The sequence below is a fragment of the Lissotriton vulgaris genome, chromosome 4_1, assembly GCF_964263255.1.
Source record: "Lissotriton vulgaris chromosome 4_1, aLisVul1.2, whole genome shotgun sequence".
NCBI classification, from domain to species: domain Eukaryota; kingdom Metazoa; phylum Chordata; class Amphibia; order Caudata; family Salamandridae; genus Lissotriton; species Lissotriton vulgaris.
This window is the reverse complement of record NC_141691.1, coordinates 2010773016-2010786490: the sequence shown is the minus strand read 5'-3', so window position 1 is coordinate 2010786490 and position 13475 is coordinate 2010773016. Positions and strand designations below refer to the sequence as shown.

Here is a 13475-nt window from a genome sequence, read left to right as displayed (position 1 = left end):
CACAGGCAGGATTTACCCAGTCCTGAGGGACTCCAGGAAGAGGTCTTCGGTAATAGAGTAAATGATTATGTTGAGAAGAGGGGTCGGATTGTCACCATTGATCTCTTGCTATTGGTGATTTCATTATTGTACTGGAGTCAAAGAATGTAACTTTCTTTGACCAGAGTTTCAGGGGCATGTAGCTGTCTGCTGTCATGAGGAGGGTGTGATTGAAGTCGAGGGTTACGGTCTTCCATGTTCTAGTTAGGTTTGGAGGTGGTGGGTAGCACTGGGAGGCGTTTGTGCTATGTGGAAGGTTCTTGAAAGATATTAAGAGATTAGCGGACTTCTGTGTTCCATAGTTCCTTTCTTGAGATGTGGTGGAGGTCAAGGACAATGGTTACATGGTTGGACCAGTCCACTTGTCGAAGATAGTGACATATAAGGTTGGTTATGTTGGAGCAAGCTAATTTCAGGGAGTTTTGTTTGGGTGCATTGGATCAGTTGCACGTTGGATGATATCAGGAGTCCTCAGCATAAAGTCAAAGGGGGTCTTCATTGCACCGGTTGCCGCATCACGCAAGAAGCTGAAGTCACGGGGAGAATGTTGGTGTAAGAAATGGAGGCTTTAGTAGTGCAATCAATCAATACAATGAGTACTTAAATGAATATACAAAATTGGTTTACAGCTACAAGTTTAATTCATAATACTAAAATGTAATAAATGCAAGTTTTGAGTCAATAATAATCGTTGATTGATCATGGTTTTATGGATACCATTGTAAGATTACAATCATTATGCAGGACATTTATTTGATTTACTTTTTATCAATACTGAACATAGTTTTTATAAGTTTACTACATGGGGCCGCGGGGGGGAGACTACTGATGACTGATTTATTGTAGAAACCTACAGATACATCTCAATGAAAGTGAAAATTACTATAGAGAAGGGCTCTAATGAATGATCTAGTAAATACTGTACTAATCAACGATATATTTCCAAATTTATGTAACAATGGGTTTTGCGCCTGAAGCACTGTCAATCCTGTGCATAAATATTGTCTAAATAAGATGTTTTACATATATTTTGTAGTTTTGTGATCATGCATTCTATGGGAGATGCAACTGAGTAGTATGCAAGAGAATAGTTTCACTGTGACACTTGTCCCACTCATAATTATCAGAATGTTTTTCATTGTATTCATTATTGTTTGTACTAACAGGTCAGGATGAAAACGTGTGTGGGTTTCATAGGTCACTCTGAGGATGTGTTATTTTGCAGCACCCTATAGTTTTGAAAACATTCTCAAACAAGAAATGCTACACATAGATTTGCAGGCATATGAATATTAACTTAACATGTAGATATACAATTAACCCCTTCGGTGCTCATGATGAGCTCAGCTCGTCATGAGGCACAGTGCTCATGTGCTCATGAGGAGCTGAGCTTGTCATGACCACACCCATTAACATTATAGCCCAGCACAGGGGAAGAATTCAAAGAGCAGTGAAGGTGTTAACAAAGAACTCTGATCAACAATAGACATTATAAAAATACTTTTATTTCTTATACAATATTACAAAAGTTCACTGAAGTTAAAATGTAATTGAAAAGTTTGTTAAACAGCTGTTTAGAAATTGTTCTTAAAGTTCTTCGATACATAATTGATATTTCAAAAAAACACACATTCCTTGTCAAACATGATCATGAATTGTATTGCGGAAAGCTTGAAGTTGTAGTTACAATTATGTATCAATGAACTTTAAGGACAACATCCAAACAGCTGTTTAACAAACTTTTCAATTACATTTTAACTTCAGTCAACTTTTGTAATATTGTATAAGAAATAAAAGTATGTTTGTAATTTTGAACAGATTATATTCGGCTCATTGTCTATTGTTGATCATAGTTCTTTGTTTACTATATATATACAGGTTAAGTTAATATTTGTATGCCCGCAAATCTATGTGTAATATTTCTTGCCTAAGAATGTTTTCAAACCTATAGTTGCTTTTCCCTGCTCTTGACAAGTAATTTATTAAGCAGGGGTCCCCCTTTTCTTAAAATAGTTAGCAGCACGATCAGCATATAAGTATAACGTATAGATATACTCAGACATGACTACATGTTCCATGAGATGAATCTAAGACTTATTACAGCTAACTTCTGTACTCTTTCCATTTTTTCCAGAGACATATTAACATCTGAAAAAGAAGAGTCCCAAATCGGCAAAAGAAAGTGAAATCTGTCCAAGAAAATTTATGCTGAGTGGTAAAAAGCGGAATATACTTACCACGTTGGGGATGACAGAAGAAAAGATGGCAGACGCACAAAGAAAAATTGCAGCACAAGAGATAAAAGCCGGGGATAGCTTTGCCAATGAGGAGGATTTAAAAAATGCCCTAGGATCAATCAAGGTTCAGGTCAATGTAGGAGAATTTAAAGGAAAAAATGTTTCTGTCTGGGACCTTTTGCACTCTAGGTATATCAATGAGGGGAAACGACAGGAGTTGTTGAAAAACTATAGATTGACTATCAAAGAAATAATCACCATTGTTACTAGAACCATTGATGACATGGAAAAGACAGAAATTCACTTAACGGAAGAACAGATCAACAAATTTAGGTCACTCACTGTTGCAATTCATGTAGGTGAATACAAAGATCAAAAAGTAAACTTGTGGGAATTGCTCAACTCAAAATACATCTCAGAGAAAAAAAGAAAGGAACTCCTGAAGAGGTTCAAAGCCGGAGAGATGAGTGAATCTGAACTCATCAACACCATCACCGCCATCATCACAGAAACAGAAGAGAGAAGCAGCAAGTTAAAGTTCAAAGGTCTCAGAAGACAGGTCACTGCCTCAGAGCTGCTGACATCAGAAATCATTGACCAGAAGACACTCAATGAACTGACCCAGGGCAGTAAAACTGTTGAAGAGGTGACTCAAATGGATGTAGTGAAGAGATACCTCGAAGGAACAAGCTGCATTGCTGGAGTGATTGTGCCGTCCAAGACAAACCCATCTAAGAAGGAGAAAATGAGCATCTATCAGGCCATGAGAAAAGGATTTCTGAGACCAGGAACTGCCCTAGTGCTGCTCGAGGCACAGGCTGCCACTGGATTCATTATAGACCCCTTGAAAAACAAAAAACTCTCAGTGGACGAAGCATTGGCAGCAGAGGTCATTGACCAAAGTCTTTACGCCAAACTTCTCTCTGCTGAAAGAGGAGTGACTGGTTACAAAGATCCCTACACTGAGCAAAAAATCTCCCTTTTCCAGGCTATGAACAAAGAACTGATTGTGAAAGACCATGGAATCCGTCTGTTGGAGGCCCAGATTGCCACAGGAGGCATAATCGATCCTGTGCACAGCCATCGCGTCCCTGTGGAGGTTGCGTATAAGAGGGGATATTTTGATGAAGAGATGAACCAGATCCTCTCTGACCCCAGTGATGACACCAAAGGTTTCTTTGACCCAAACACTCATGAAAACCTCACCTACATGCAGCTGCTCGAGAGGTGTGTCCGGGATTCCGAGACTGGACTGTACATGCTCGACGTCTTGGAAAAAGGAGCAAAGAAATACGATGGAGGCATCAAAAGTCTCACCTTTTTGAAGAATAAGTTTACTCATATCACTTCAGGTCACTTCCAAGGGCAACAGGTGTCTGTGTGGGAGCTCATCAACTACTACTACAACTCCGAGGAGAAACGACAAGAGATCCTAAAAAGATATGAATCAGGAACATTAACCATTGATCAACTCATCACAAACATCCTCACGATTATTAAAGAAACAGATCACAAGAGTAACTCCCAAAATATGAATGGCACCACTGTAGATGGCATGGCCTCCAACGAGAAAGGAAACACCCAAAAGACTATTATTTCCACCACTATCCTTATCCATCAGAGTAAGCTTGATGGGGAAAATAAAGACACAACTGTCAACAAGACTGGAACACAGTCCGATGAGAAAGATCAAATCAACCGAGCATTACAGTTGATCAACATTGACATCACTGCCGGTGACTTCCAAGGGCAGAGGAAAACTGTGTGGGATCTACTGCACTCCAAGTACACACCTGAAGACAAACGCAACAATCACCTGAAGAGGCACAAAACAGCAGTGGAAGAAATCATTAACTCTATCATTACCACTACTGAAAAGAAAGAAGAGGTAAATGAAATAATAAAACAAAAAAAGCAGGAGGGTACAAGTGCACATCCGACAAACAAAGATGGTGTGCCTCAGGAAGAAGACATTGAGAAGGCCTTACGGTCCATCACGGTTGATGTAAAAGTGGGACGGTATCAAGGACAGAAAGTTACAGTCTGGGACCTTCTGCACTCAGAATACATTACAGACGGACAAAGGGAAGATCTGTTAAAGAATTACAAACTGACTGTCAAAGAAATCATAGACATCATAACAAGAACCGTCACTGATGAGACTGACTCTTTCTTCATAGATCAAGAAGCGACAAAAACTTTGAGGTCCCTCACCACCGACATAAATGTAGGTGAATATAAAGGGCAGAAAGTCAGTGTGTGGGAATTGCTTAACTCGAAGTACATCTCAGAGGAAAAAAGAAAGGAGCTCCTGAAGAGGTTCCAAGCAGGAGAGATGAGTGAATCTGAACTCATCAAAACCATCACCACCATCATCGTGGAAACAGAAGAAAGAAGCAGCAAGTTAAAGTTCAAAGGACTAAGAAGACAGATCACTGCCTCAGAGCTGCTGACATCAGAAATCATTGATCAGAAGACACTCAATGAACTGACCCAGGGCAGTAAAACAGTTGAAGAGGTGACTCAAATGGATTTAGTGAAGAGATACCTTGAAGGAACAAGCTGCATTGCTGGAGTGATTGTGCCATCCAAGACAAACCCATCTAAGAAGGAGAAAATGAGCATCTATCAGGCCATGTGGAAAGGATTTCTGAGGCCAGGAACTGCCCTAGTGCTGCTCGAGGCACAGGCTGCCACCGGATTCATTATAGACCCCTTGAAAAACAAAAAACTCTCAGTGGACGAAGCATTGGCAGCAGAGGTCATTGACCAAAGTCTTTACCCCAAACTTCTCTCTGCTGAAAGAGGAGTGACTGGTTACAAAGATCCCTACACCGAACAAAAAATCTCGCTGTTCCAGGCTATGAACAAAGAACTGATTGTGAAAGATCATGGAATCCGTCTGCTGGAGGCCCAGATTGCCACAGGAGGCATCATTGATCCTGTGCACAGCCATCGCGTCCCAGTGGAGGTTGCGTATAAGAGGGGATACTTTGATGAAGAGATGAACCAGATCCTCTCTGACCCCAGTGATGACACCAAAGGTTTCTTTGACCCAAACACTCATGAAAACCTCACCTACATGCAGCTGCTCGAGAGGTGTGTCCGGGATTCCGAGACTGGACTGTACATGCTTGACGTCTTGGAAAAAGGAGCTCCGAAATACGAAGGAGGTAACAAAGGTCTAACCTTTTTGAAGAACAAGTTTACTCATATCAGTTCAGGTCACTTCCAAGGGCAACAGGTGTCTGTGTGGGAACTCATCAACTACTACTACACCTCTGAGGAGAAACGACAAGAGATCCTAAAAAGATATGAATCAGGAACATTAACCATTGATGAACTTATCACAAACATTCTCACGATTATTAAAGAAACAGAACACAAGAGTAACTCCCAAAATATGAATGGCACCACTGTAGATGTGATAGTTTCCAAAGAGAATCAGTCTACAAACCCTGAAAAAACAATTCATTCCACCACTGTAATCAACCAACAGACTCAGCATGATGGAAAAAAGGAAGACACAACTGTCAACAAGACTGAACAACAGTCCGATGAGAAAGATCAAATCAACCGAGCCTTACAGTTCATCAACATTGACATCACTGCCGGCGACTTCCAAGGGCAGAGGAAAACTGTGTGGGATCTACTGCACTCCAAGTACACACCTGAAGACAAGCTAAATGATCACCTGAAGAGGCACAAAACAGCAGTGGAAGAAATAATTAACTCTCTCATTGCCACTATTGAAAAGAAAGAAGAGGTAAATGAAATAATAAAACAAAAACAGCAGGAGGGTACAAGTGCACATCCGACAAACAAAGATGGTGGGCCTCAGGAAGAAGACATTGAGAAGGCCTTACGGTCCATCACTGTTGATGTAAAAGTGGGACGGTATCAAGGACAGAAAGTTACAGTCTGGGACCTTCTGCACTCAGAATACATTACAGACGGACAAAGGGAAGATCTGTTAAAGAATTACAAACTGACTGTCAAAGAAATCATAGACATCATAACAAGAACCGTCACTGATGAGACTGACTCTTTCTTCATAGATCAAGAAGCGACAAAAACTTTGAGGTCCCTCACCACCGACATCAATGTAGGTGAATATAAAGGGCAGAAAGTCAGTGTGTGGGAATTGCTTAACTCGAAGTACATCTCAGAGGAAAAAAGAAAGGAGCTCCTGAAGAGGTTCCAAGCAGGAGAGATGAGTGAATCTGAACTCATCAAAACCATCACCACCATCATCGTGGAAACAGAAGAACGAAGCAGCAAGTTAAAGTTCAAAGGACTGAGAAGACAGGTCACTGCCTCAGAGCTGCTGACATCAGAAATCATTGACCAGAAGACACTCAATGAACTGACCCAGGGCAGTAAAACTATTGAAGAGGTGACTCAAATGGATTTAGTGAAGAGATACCTCGAAGGAACAAGCTGCATTGCTGGAGTGATTGTGCCGTCCAAGACAAACCCATCTAAGAAGGAGAAAATGAGCATCTATCAGGCCATGTGGAAAGGATTTCTGAGGCCAGGAACTGCCCTGGTACTTCTCGAGGCACAGGCTGCCACCGGATTCATTATAGACCCCTTGAAGAACAAAAAACTCTCAGTGGACGAAGCATTGGCAGCAGAGGTCATTGACCAAAGTCTTTACCCCAAACTTCTCTCTGCTGAAAGAGGAGTGACTGGTTACAAAGATCCCTACACCGAACAAAAAATCTCGCTGTTCCAGGCTATGAACAAAGAACTTATTGTGAAAGATCATGGAATCCGTCTGTTGGAGGCCCAGATTGCCACAGGAGGCATCATTGATCCTGTGCACAGCCATCGTGTCCCTGTGGAGGTTGCGTATAAGAGGGGATACTTTGATGAAGAGATGAACCAGATCCTCTCTGACCCTACTGATGACACCAAAGGTTTCTTTGACCCAAACACTCATGAAAACCTCACCTACATGCAGCTGCTCGAGAGGTGTGTCCGGGATTCCGAGACTGGACTGTACATGCTTGACGTCTTGGAAAAAGGAGCTCCGAAATACGAAGGAGGTAACAAAGGTCTAACCTTTTTGAAGAACAAGTTTACTCTTATCACTTCAGGTCACTTCCAAGGGCAACAGGTGTCTGTATGGGAACTCATCAACTACTACTACACCTCCGAGGAGAAACGACAAGAGATCCTAAAAAGATACGAATCAGGAACATTTTCCATTGATGAACTTATCACAAACATCCTCACGATTATTAAAGAAACAGAACACAAGAGTAACTACCAAAGTATGAATGGTACCACTGTAGATGCGATAGTTTCAAATGAGAATGAGGCTGGAAACACTGAAAAAACTATTAATTCCACCACTTTAATCAACCAACAGACTCAGCATGATGGGAAAAAGGAAGACACAATTGTCAACAAGACTGAACAACAGTCCGATGAGAAAGATCAAATCAACCGAGCCTTACAGTTCTTCATCATTGACATCACTGCCGGCGACTTCCAAGGGCAGAAGAAAACTGTGTGGGATCTACTGCACTCCAAGTACACACCTGAAGACAAGCGAAACAATCACCTGAAGAGGCACAAAACAGCAGTGGAAGAAATAATTAACTCTCTCATTGCCACTTTTGAAAAGAAAGAAGAGGTAAATGAAATAATAAAACAAAAACAGCAGGAGGGTACAAGTGCGCTTCCGACAAACAAAGATGGTGTGCCTCAGGAAGAAGATATTGAGAAGGCCTTACGGTCCATCACTGTTGATGTAAAAGTGGGACGGTATCAAGGACAGAAAGTTACAATCTGGGACCTTCTGCACTCAGAATACATTACAGTCGGACAAAGGGAAGATCTGTTAAAGAATTACAAACTGACTGTCAAAGAAATCATAGACATCATAACAAGAACCGTCACTGATGAGACTGACTCTTTCGTCATAGATCAAGAAGCGACAAAAACTTTGACGTATCTCACGACCGACATCAATGTAGGTGAATATAAAGGGCAGAAAGTCAGTGTGTGGGAATTGCTTAACTCAAAGTACATCTCAGAGGAAAAAAGAAAGGAGCTCCTGAAGAGGTTCCAAGCAGGAGAGATGAGTGAATCTGAACTCATCAAAACCATCACCACCATCATCGTGGAAACAGAAGAAAGAAGCAGCAAATTAAAGTTCAAAGGACTAAGAAGACAGATCACTGCCTCAGAGCTGCTGACATCAGAAATCATTGACCAGAAGACACTCAATGAACTGACCCAGGGCAGTAAAACTGTTGAAGAGGTGACTCAAATGGATTTAGTTAAGAGATACCTCGAAGGAACAAGCTGCATTGCTGGAGTATTTGTGCCGTCCAAGAAAAATCCATCTAAGAAGGAGAAAATGAGCATTTATCAGGCCATGTGGAAAGGATTTCTGAGGCCAGGAACTGCCCTGGTGCTGCTCGAGGCACAGGCTGCCACCGGATTCATTATAGACCCCTTGAAAAACAAAAAACTCTCAGTGGACGAAGCATTGGCAGCAGAGGTCATTGACCAAAGTCTTTACCCCAAACTTCTCTCTGCTGAAAGAGGAGTGACTGGTTACACAGACCCCTACACCGATCAAAAAATCTCCCTTTTCCAGGCTATGAACAAAGAACTGATCGTGAAAGATCATGGAATCCGTCTGTTGGAAGCCCAGATTGCCACAGGAGGCATCATTGATCCTGTGCACAGCCATCGCGTCCCAGTGGAGGTTGCGTATAAGAGGGGATACTTTGATGAAGAGATGAACCAGATCCTCTCTGACCCCAGTGATGACACCAAAGGTTTCTTTGACCCAAACACTCATGAAAACCTCACCTACATGCAGCTGCTCGAGAGGTGTGTCCGGGATTCCGAGACTGGACTGTACATGCTTGACGTGTTGGAAAAAGGAGCTCCGAAATACGAAGGAGGTAACAAAGGTCTAACTTTTTTGAAGAACAAGTTTACTCAAATCACTTCAGGTCACTTTCAAGGGCAACAGGTGTCTGTGTGGGAACTCATCAACTACTACTACACCTCTGAGGAGAAACGACAAGAGATCCTAAAAAGATACGAATCAGGAACATTAACCATTGATGAACTTATCACAAACATTCTCACGATTATTAAAGAAACAGAACACAAGAGTAACTCCCAAAATATGAATGGCACCACTGTAGATGTGATAGTTTCCAAAGAGAATGAGGCTGGAAACACTGAAAAAACTATTAATTCCACCACTGTAATCAACCAACAGACTCAGCATGATGGGAAAAAGGAAGACACAACTGTCAACGAAACTGAACCACAGTCCGATGAGAAAGATCAAATCAACCGAGCCTTACAGTTCATCAACATTGACATCACTGCCGGCGACTTCCAAGGGCAGAGGAAAACTGTGTGGGATCTACTCCACTCCACATACGTGCAAACAGATGAAAGGCACAACCTTCTTGAAAAGCACAGAGCAACAGTGGAGAAAATACAAAGCTTTCTCTCTTCTACACTTGGGGCAGCTGAGAAGGGAAAAGGCACAAGTGAAGCAATCCAGTTTGCCCTTGAGTCCAAAATTATTGACATCACTGTAGGTGAATTTAGAGGTCAGAAACTTTCTCTGTGGGAACTTCTGAACTCCAAGTACATCTCAGAAGAAAAAAGGAAAGAACTGCTTGAGAAATACCAATCAGGAACTATTACTTTGGAGCAACTAGTTACAATTATTACCACCATCATTGAGGAGTCTTATCCGTCAGAGGAAGCTCTGAAAAATGCTTTGCAGGATATCAAAATCGATGTCACAGAAGGGCAATTCCAAGGTCAAAGGTGTTCTATCTGGGATCTCCTACATAATCAGTCCATCACTGTCGACAAACGACATGAACTTCTGAAAAAGTGCAGACTGACTGTAAGGGAAATTGCAACAGTTGTTTCCAGTATCGTTAATGAAAGAGGAGCAGGGAAAGAGGGTTTGGATTTGAATGATGCATTGATGATCTCCCAGTTGGGTGACTCTGATTTTTGGCAAGTGGATGAGCAAACACAACACCATTTGCAGGATACCCTGGTTGAGATACCCGTAGGACAGTTCAAAGGACAGAAAATGTCTCTATGGGATATTTTGGAGTCTACCTATGTATCAAAGTTAAAAAAGAGTGAGATTCTACAAAAGTACAAATCAGGGGACTTGACTGTACAGGAAATGTCCACAACTCTTATCACCATAATTGAGAAAACAGAAGAGAGACGCATTATGCTGATGTTCAAAGGCCTCAGAAGACAAGTCAGTGCCGCAGAGCTGTTCACTTCTGAAATCATTGACAAGAAGACACTAGATGAACTTACCCAAGGCAGTAAGACTTTGGAGCAAGTTAATCAAATAGATTCTGTTAAAAGATATCTGGAAGGCACCAGTTGCATTGCTGGAGTTTTGCTGCCACTTAAAAAAGGCCAATCCAAGAGGGAAAAGATGAGCATACATCAAGCTATGCAGAAAAACATCCTAAGACCCGGAACTGCTCTGGTGCTTCTCGAGGCACAGGCTGCCACGGGCTTCATCATTGACCCTTTGCAAAACAAGAAGCTTTCCGTAGAGGAAGCGGTTTCTGCTGGAGTGGTGGGACAAGATCTCCGCACCAAACTTCTCTCTGCTGAACGAGCAGTGACTGGCTACAGAGATCCCTACACTGAGAAAGAAATCTCCCTTTTCCAGGCCATGAAGAAAGAGCTGATCGTGAAAGATCATGGCATCCGTCTGCTGGAGGCTCAGATTGCCACAGGAGGCATTATTGATCCAGTGCATAGTCACAGAGTCCCTGTAGAAGTTGCCTACAAGAGAGGTTATTTTGATGAAGAGATGAACCAGATCCTCTCTGACCCCAGCGATGACACTAAAGGGTTCTTTGACCCCAACACTCATGAAAACCTAACTTACATGCAACTGCTTGAGAGATGTGTCCAGGACCCAGAGACAAGGCTCTACATGCTTGATGTGGCTGAGAAAGGCACATCATGGTTCCCGATAGACAAGCAGCTCAAAGTCTTCATGCAATCAAATTTAGTCGATGCCCCTCCTGGGATGTTTAGCAGGGAGAACATTTCCATCTGGGACATATTCTTCTCTCGATACATTACAGAGGAACAAAGGCAGGAACTCTTGCATAAGTTTAAGTCAGGAAAGTTAACATTCGAGCAGCTCAAAATTGTTCTGGTTACCACTATTGAGCAAACTAAAGGCAAGGGCAGCAGTGAACAAAAGTACACTGAAGACAAAGAACAACGGATGGAAATTCAATTTAAGTCACAATCTGGCAATACTGATACTGCTATCGACAAAGGTAAACATGAAGGGCATTCAGAGAGTGATCAAGATGGACGTAGGAAGTCAGATGAAGAAATTAAAAAGACTTTAAAATCAGATGAAGAAATTAAAAAGACTTTGAAATATTTCCATGTCAATATCCCTCAACTTCAAAGTCATAATGTTTCCTTGTTGACTGTTCTTAGTTCCAAACACATCCCCCAGGAAACAAAACAGACTCTCTTCAAAAAATACACAACAGTGATAGAAGATGTCATAACTATACTCACCAGCACCTTTAAAGATACAGTGAGCGAGCATAGCTCTTTAGACCTGAGGCACGCCACAAAGGAGGTCTCAGGAGAAAGTGACTCACAAACCAGAGAGCTGCTGCAGGGTGCAAAAATCAAAATCCCTGTTGGTGAGTTCAAAGGGCAAGGGCTTTCTGTATGGGAGCTTCTGAATTCCAAATACATTTATGAAGAGAAAAGAAATGAGCTTCTCAGAAAATATAAATCAGGAGAATTGACATTAGAGGAACTTATCCAAATTGTCACCACCACTATCGAGGAGTTTGAAGAACGAAGCAGCAAGTTGAAGTTTAAGGGTCTCAGGAGACAAGTCACAGCTTCAGAGCTGCTCAGCTCAGAGATCATCGACACAAAGACTCTGACCGATCTCACACAGGGCAAAAAGACCCTAGAAGAAGTCACACAAATGGACTCTGTGAAGCGATACTTGGAAGGAACTAACTGCATCGCTGGTGTGTTTGTGGCCTCTAAGAAAGACCCTACAAAGATGGAGAAGATGAGCATTTACGAAGCCATGGGCAAGCGTATTCTGAGACCTGGAACTGCCCTGGTCCTCCTCGAGGCTCAAGCCGCCACTGGATTCATGATTAACCCTCTGACCAACGAGAAACTTTCTGTAGATGAAGCTGTGTCAGCTGGAGTGATTGGCCGGGAACTGCATGCTAAGCTTCTGTCTGCTGAAAAAGCAGTGACCGGTTACACGGATCCCTACACTGGACAGAAAATCTCTCTTTTCCAGGCTATGAACAAAGAACTGATTGTGAAGGACCATGGAATCCGTCTGTTGGAGGCCCAGATTGCCACAGGAGGCATCATCGACCCTGTGCACAGTCACCGCGTCCCTGTGGAGGTTGCGTACAAGAGGGGCTACTTTGACGAAGAGATGAACCAGATCCTTTCTGACCCCAGCGATGACACCAAAGGATTCTTTGACCCCAACACCCACGAGAACCTCACATACATGCAGCTTCTTGAAAGAGGCATTCAGGACCCAGAAACTGGACTATGCTTGCTTTCTGTGAATAAAAAGTAGGGTCTAAAATGCCCATTGACACCGTTTACTCTTTTTTAGCTCATTTAACAGCAAGAATGCCCAATTCTCAAAGACACTGGGATTCTAACCCTGACTCCCCTGTAAAAGAACATGATGAGGAGATGCTCCATAGTGGTCTTTTGTGATATAAAATACTGAATTCAGAGAGTGTACTAGGAGGAAAAAAACCTCTGATCCCCATTGTTACACAGATGGTATTAAGTTCCCTTTTTGTACAAGGTCTTGCTACCTTTGTCTATAACGAGTGGTATACCATTCAAAGTGGTTTCATATATTTAGTGGCTTGTGCCGCCAGCAAATAAATGAATGTTTTTTTTACGGTTTGTAGTGCTTGTAATTTATTTCCCTCTCACTGCTAGATAATTCTGTCCAAGTGTTTGTTATGACTATATTGCATAAGGAATGGCAAATGTAGAACCCATTTAAAAATGTCAGCCCTAAATTCCAGGATGAGATTATATAACGAACTGTTTCAAAAGAAAAATTTCATATGACTGATCGAAATAGAGCAAGAATTCTAAACACAATATCTGAAAATA

The 13475-nt window shown here is 42.0% G+C and overlaps 1 protein-coding gene across 2 annotated transcripts in view; it reads left to right on the top strand.

The window, feature by feature from the left end:
• EPPK1 (epiplakin 1) overlaps positions 1–13254 on the top strand; it is a 172636-nt gene extending 159382 nt beyond the window's left edge. For both annotated transcript variants that reach the window (XM_086966387.1, XM_086966388.1), the window contains one exon: positions 2174–13254. In XM_086966387.1, the coding sequence (XP_086822513.1) occupies positions 2245–12915 (10671 nt within the window). In that variant the 5' untranslated portion in view covers positions 2174–2244 and the 3' untranslated portion in view covers positions 12916–13254. The remainder of the gene's footprint in view (positions 1–2173) is intronic.
• Positions 13255–13475: the final 221 nt, after the last annotated feature.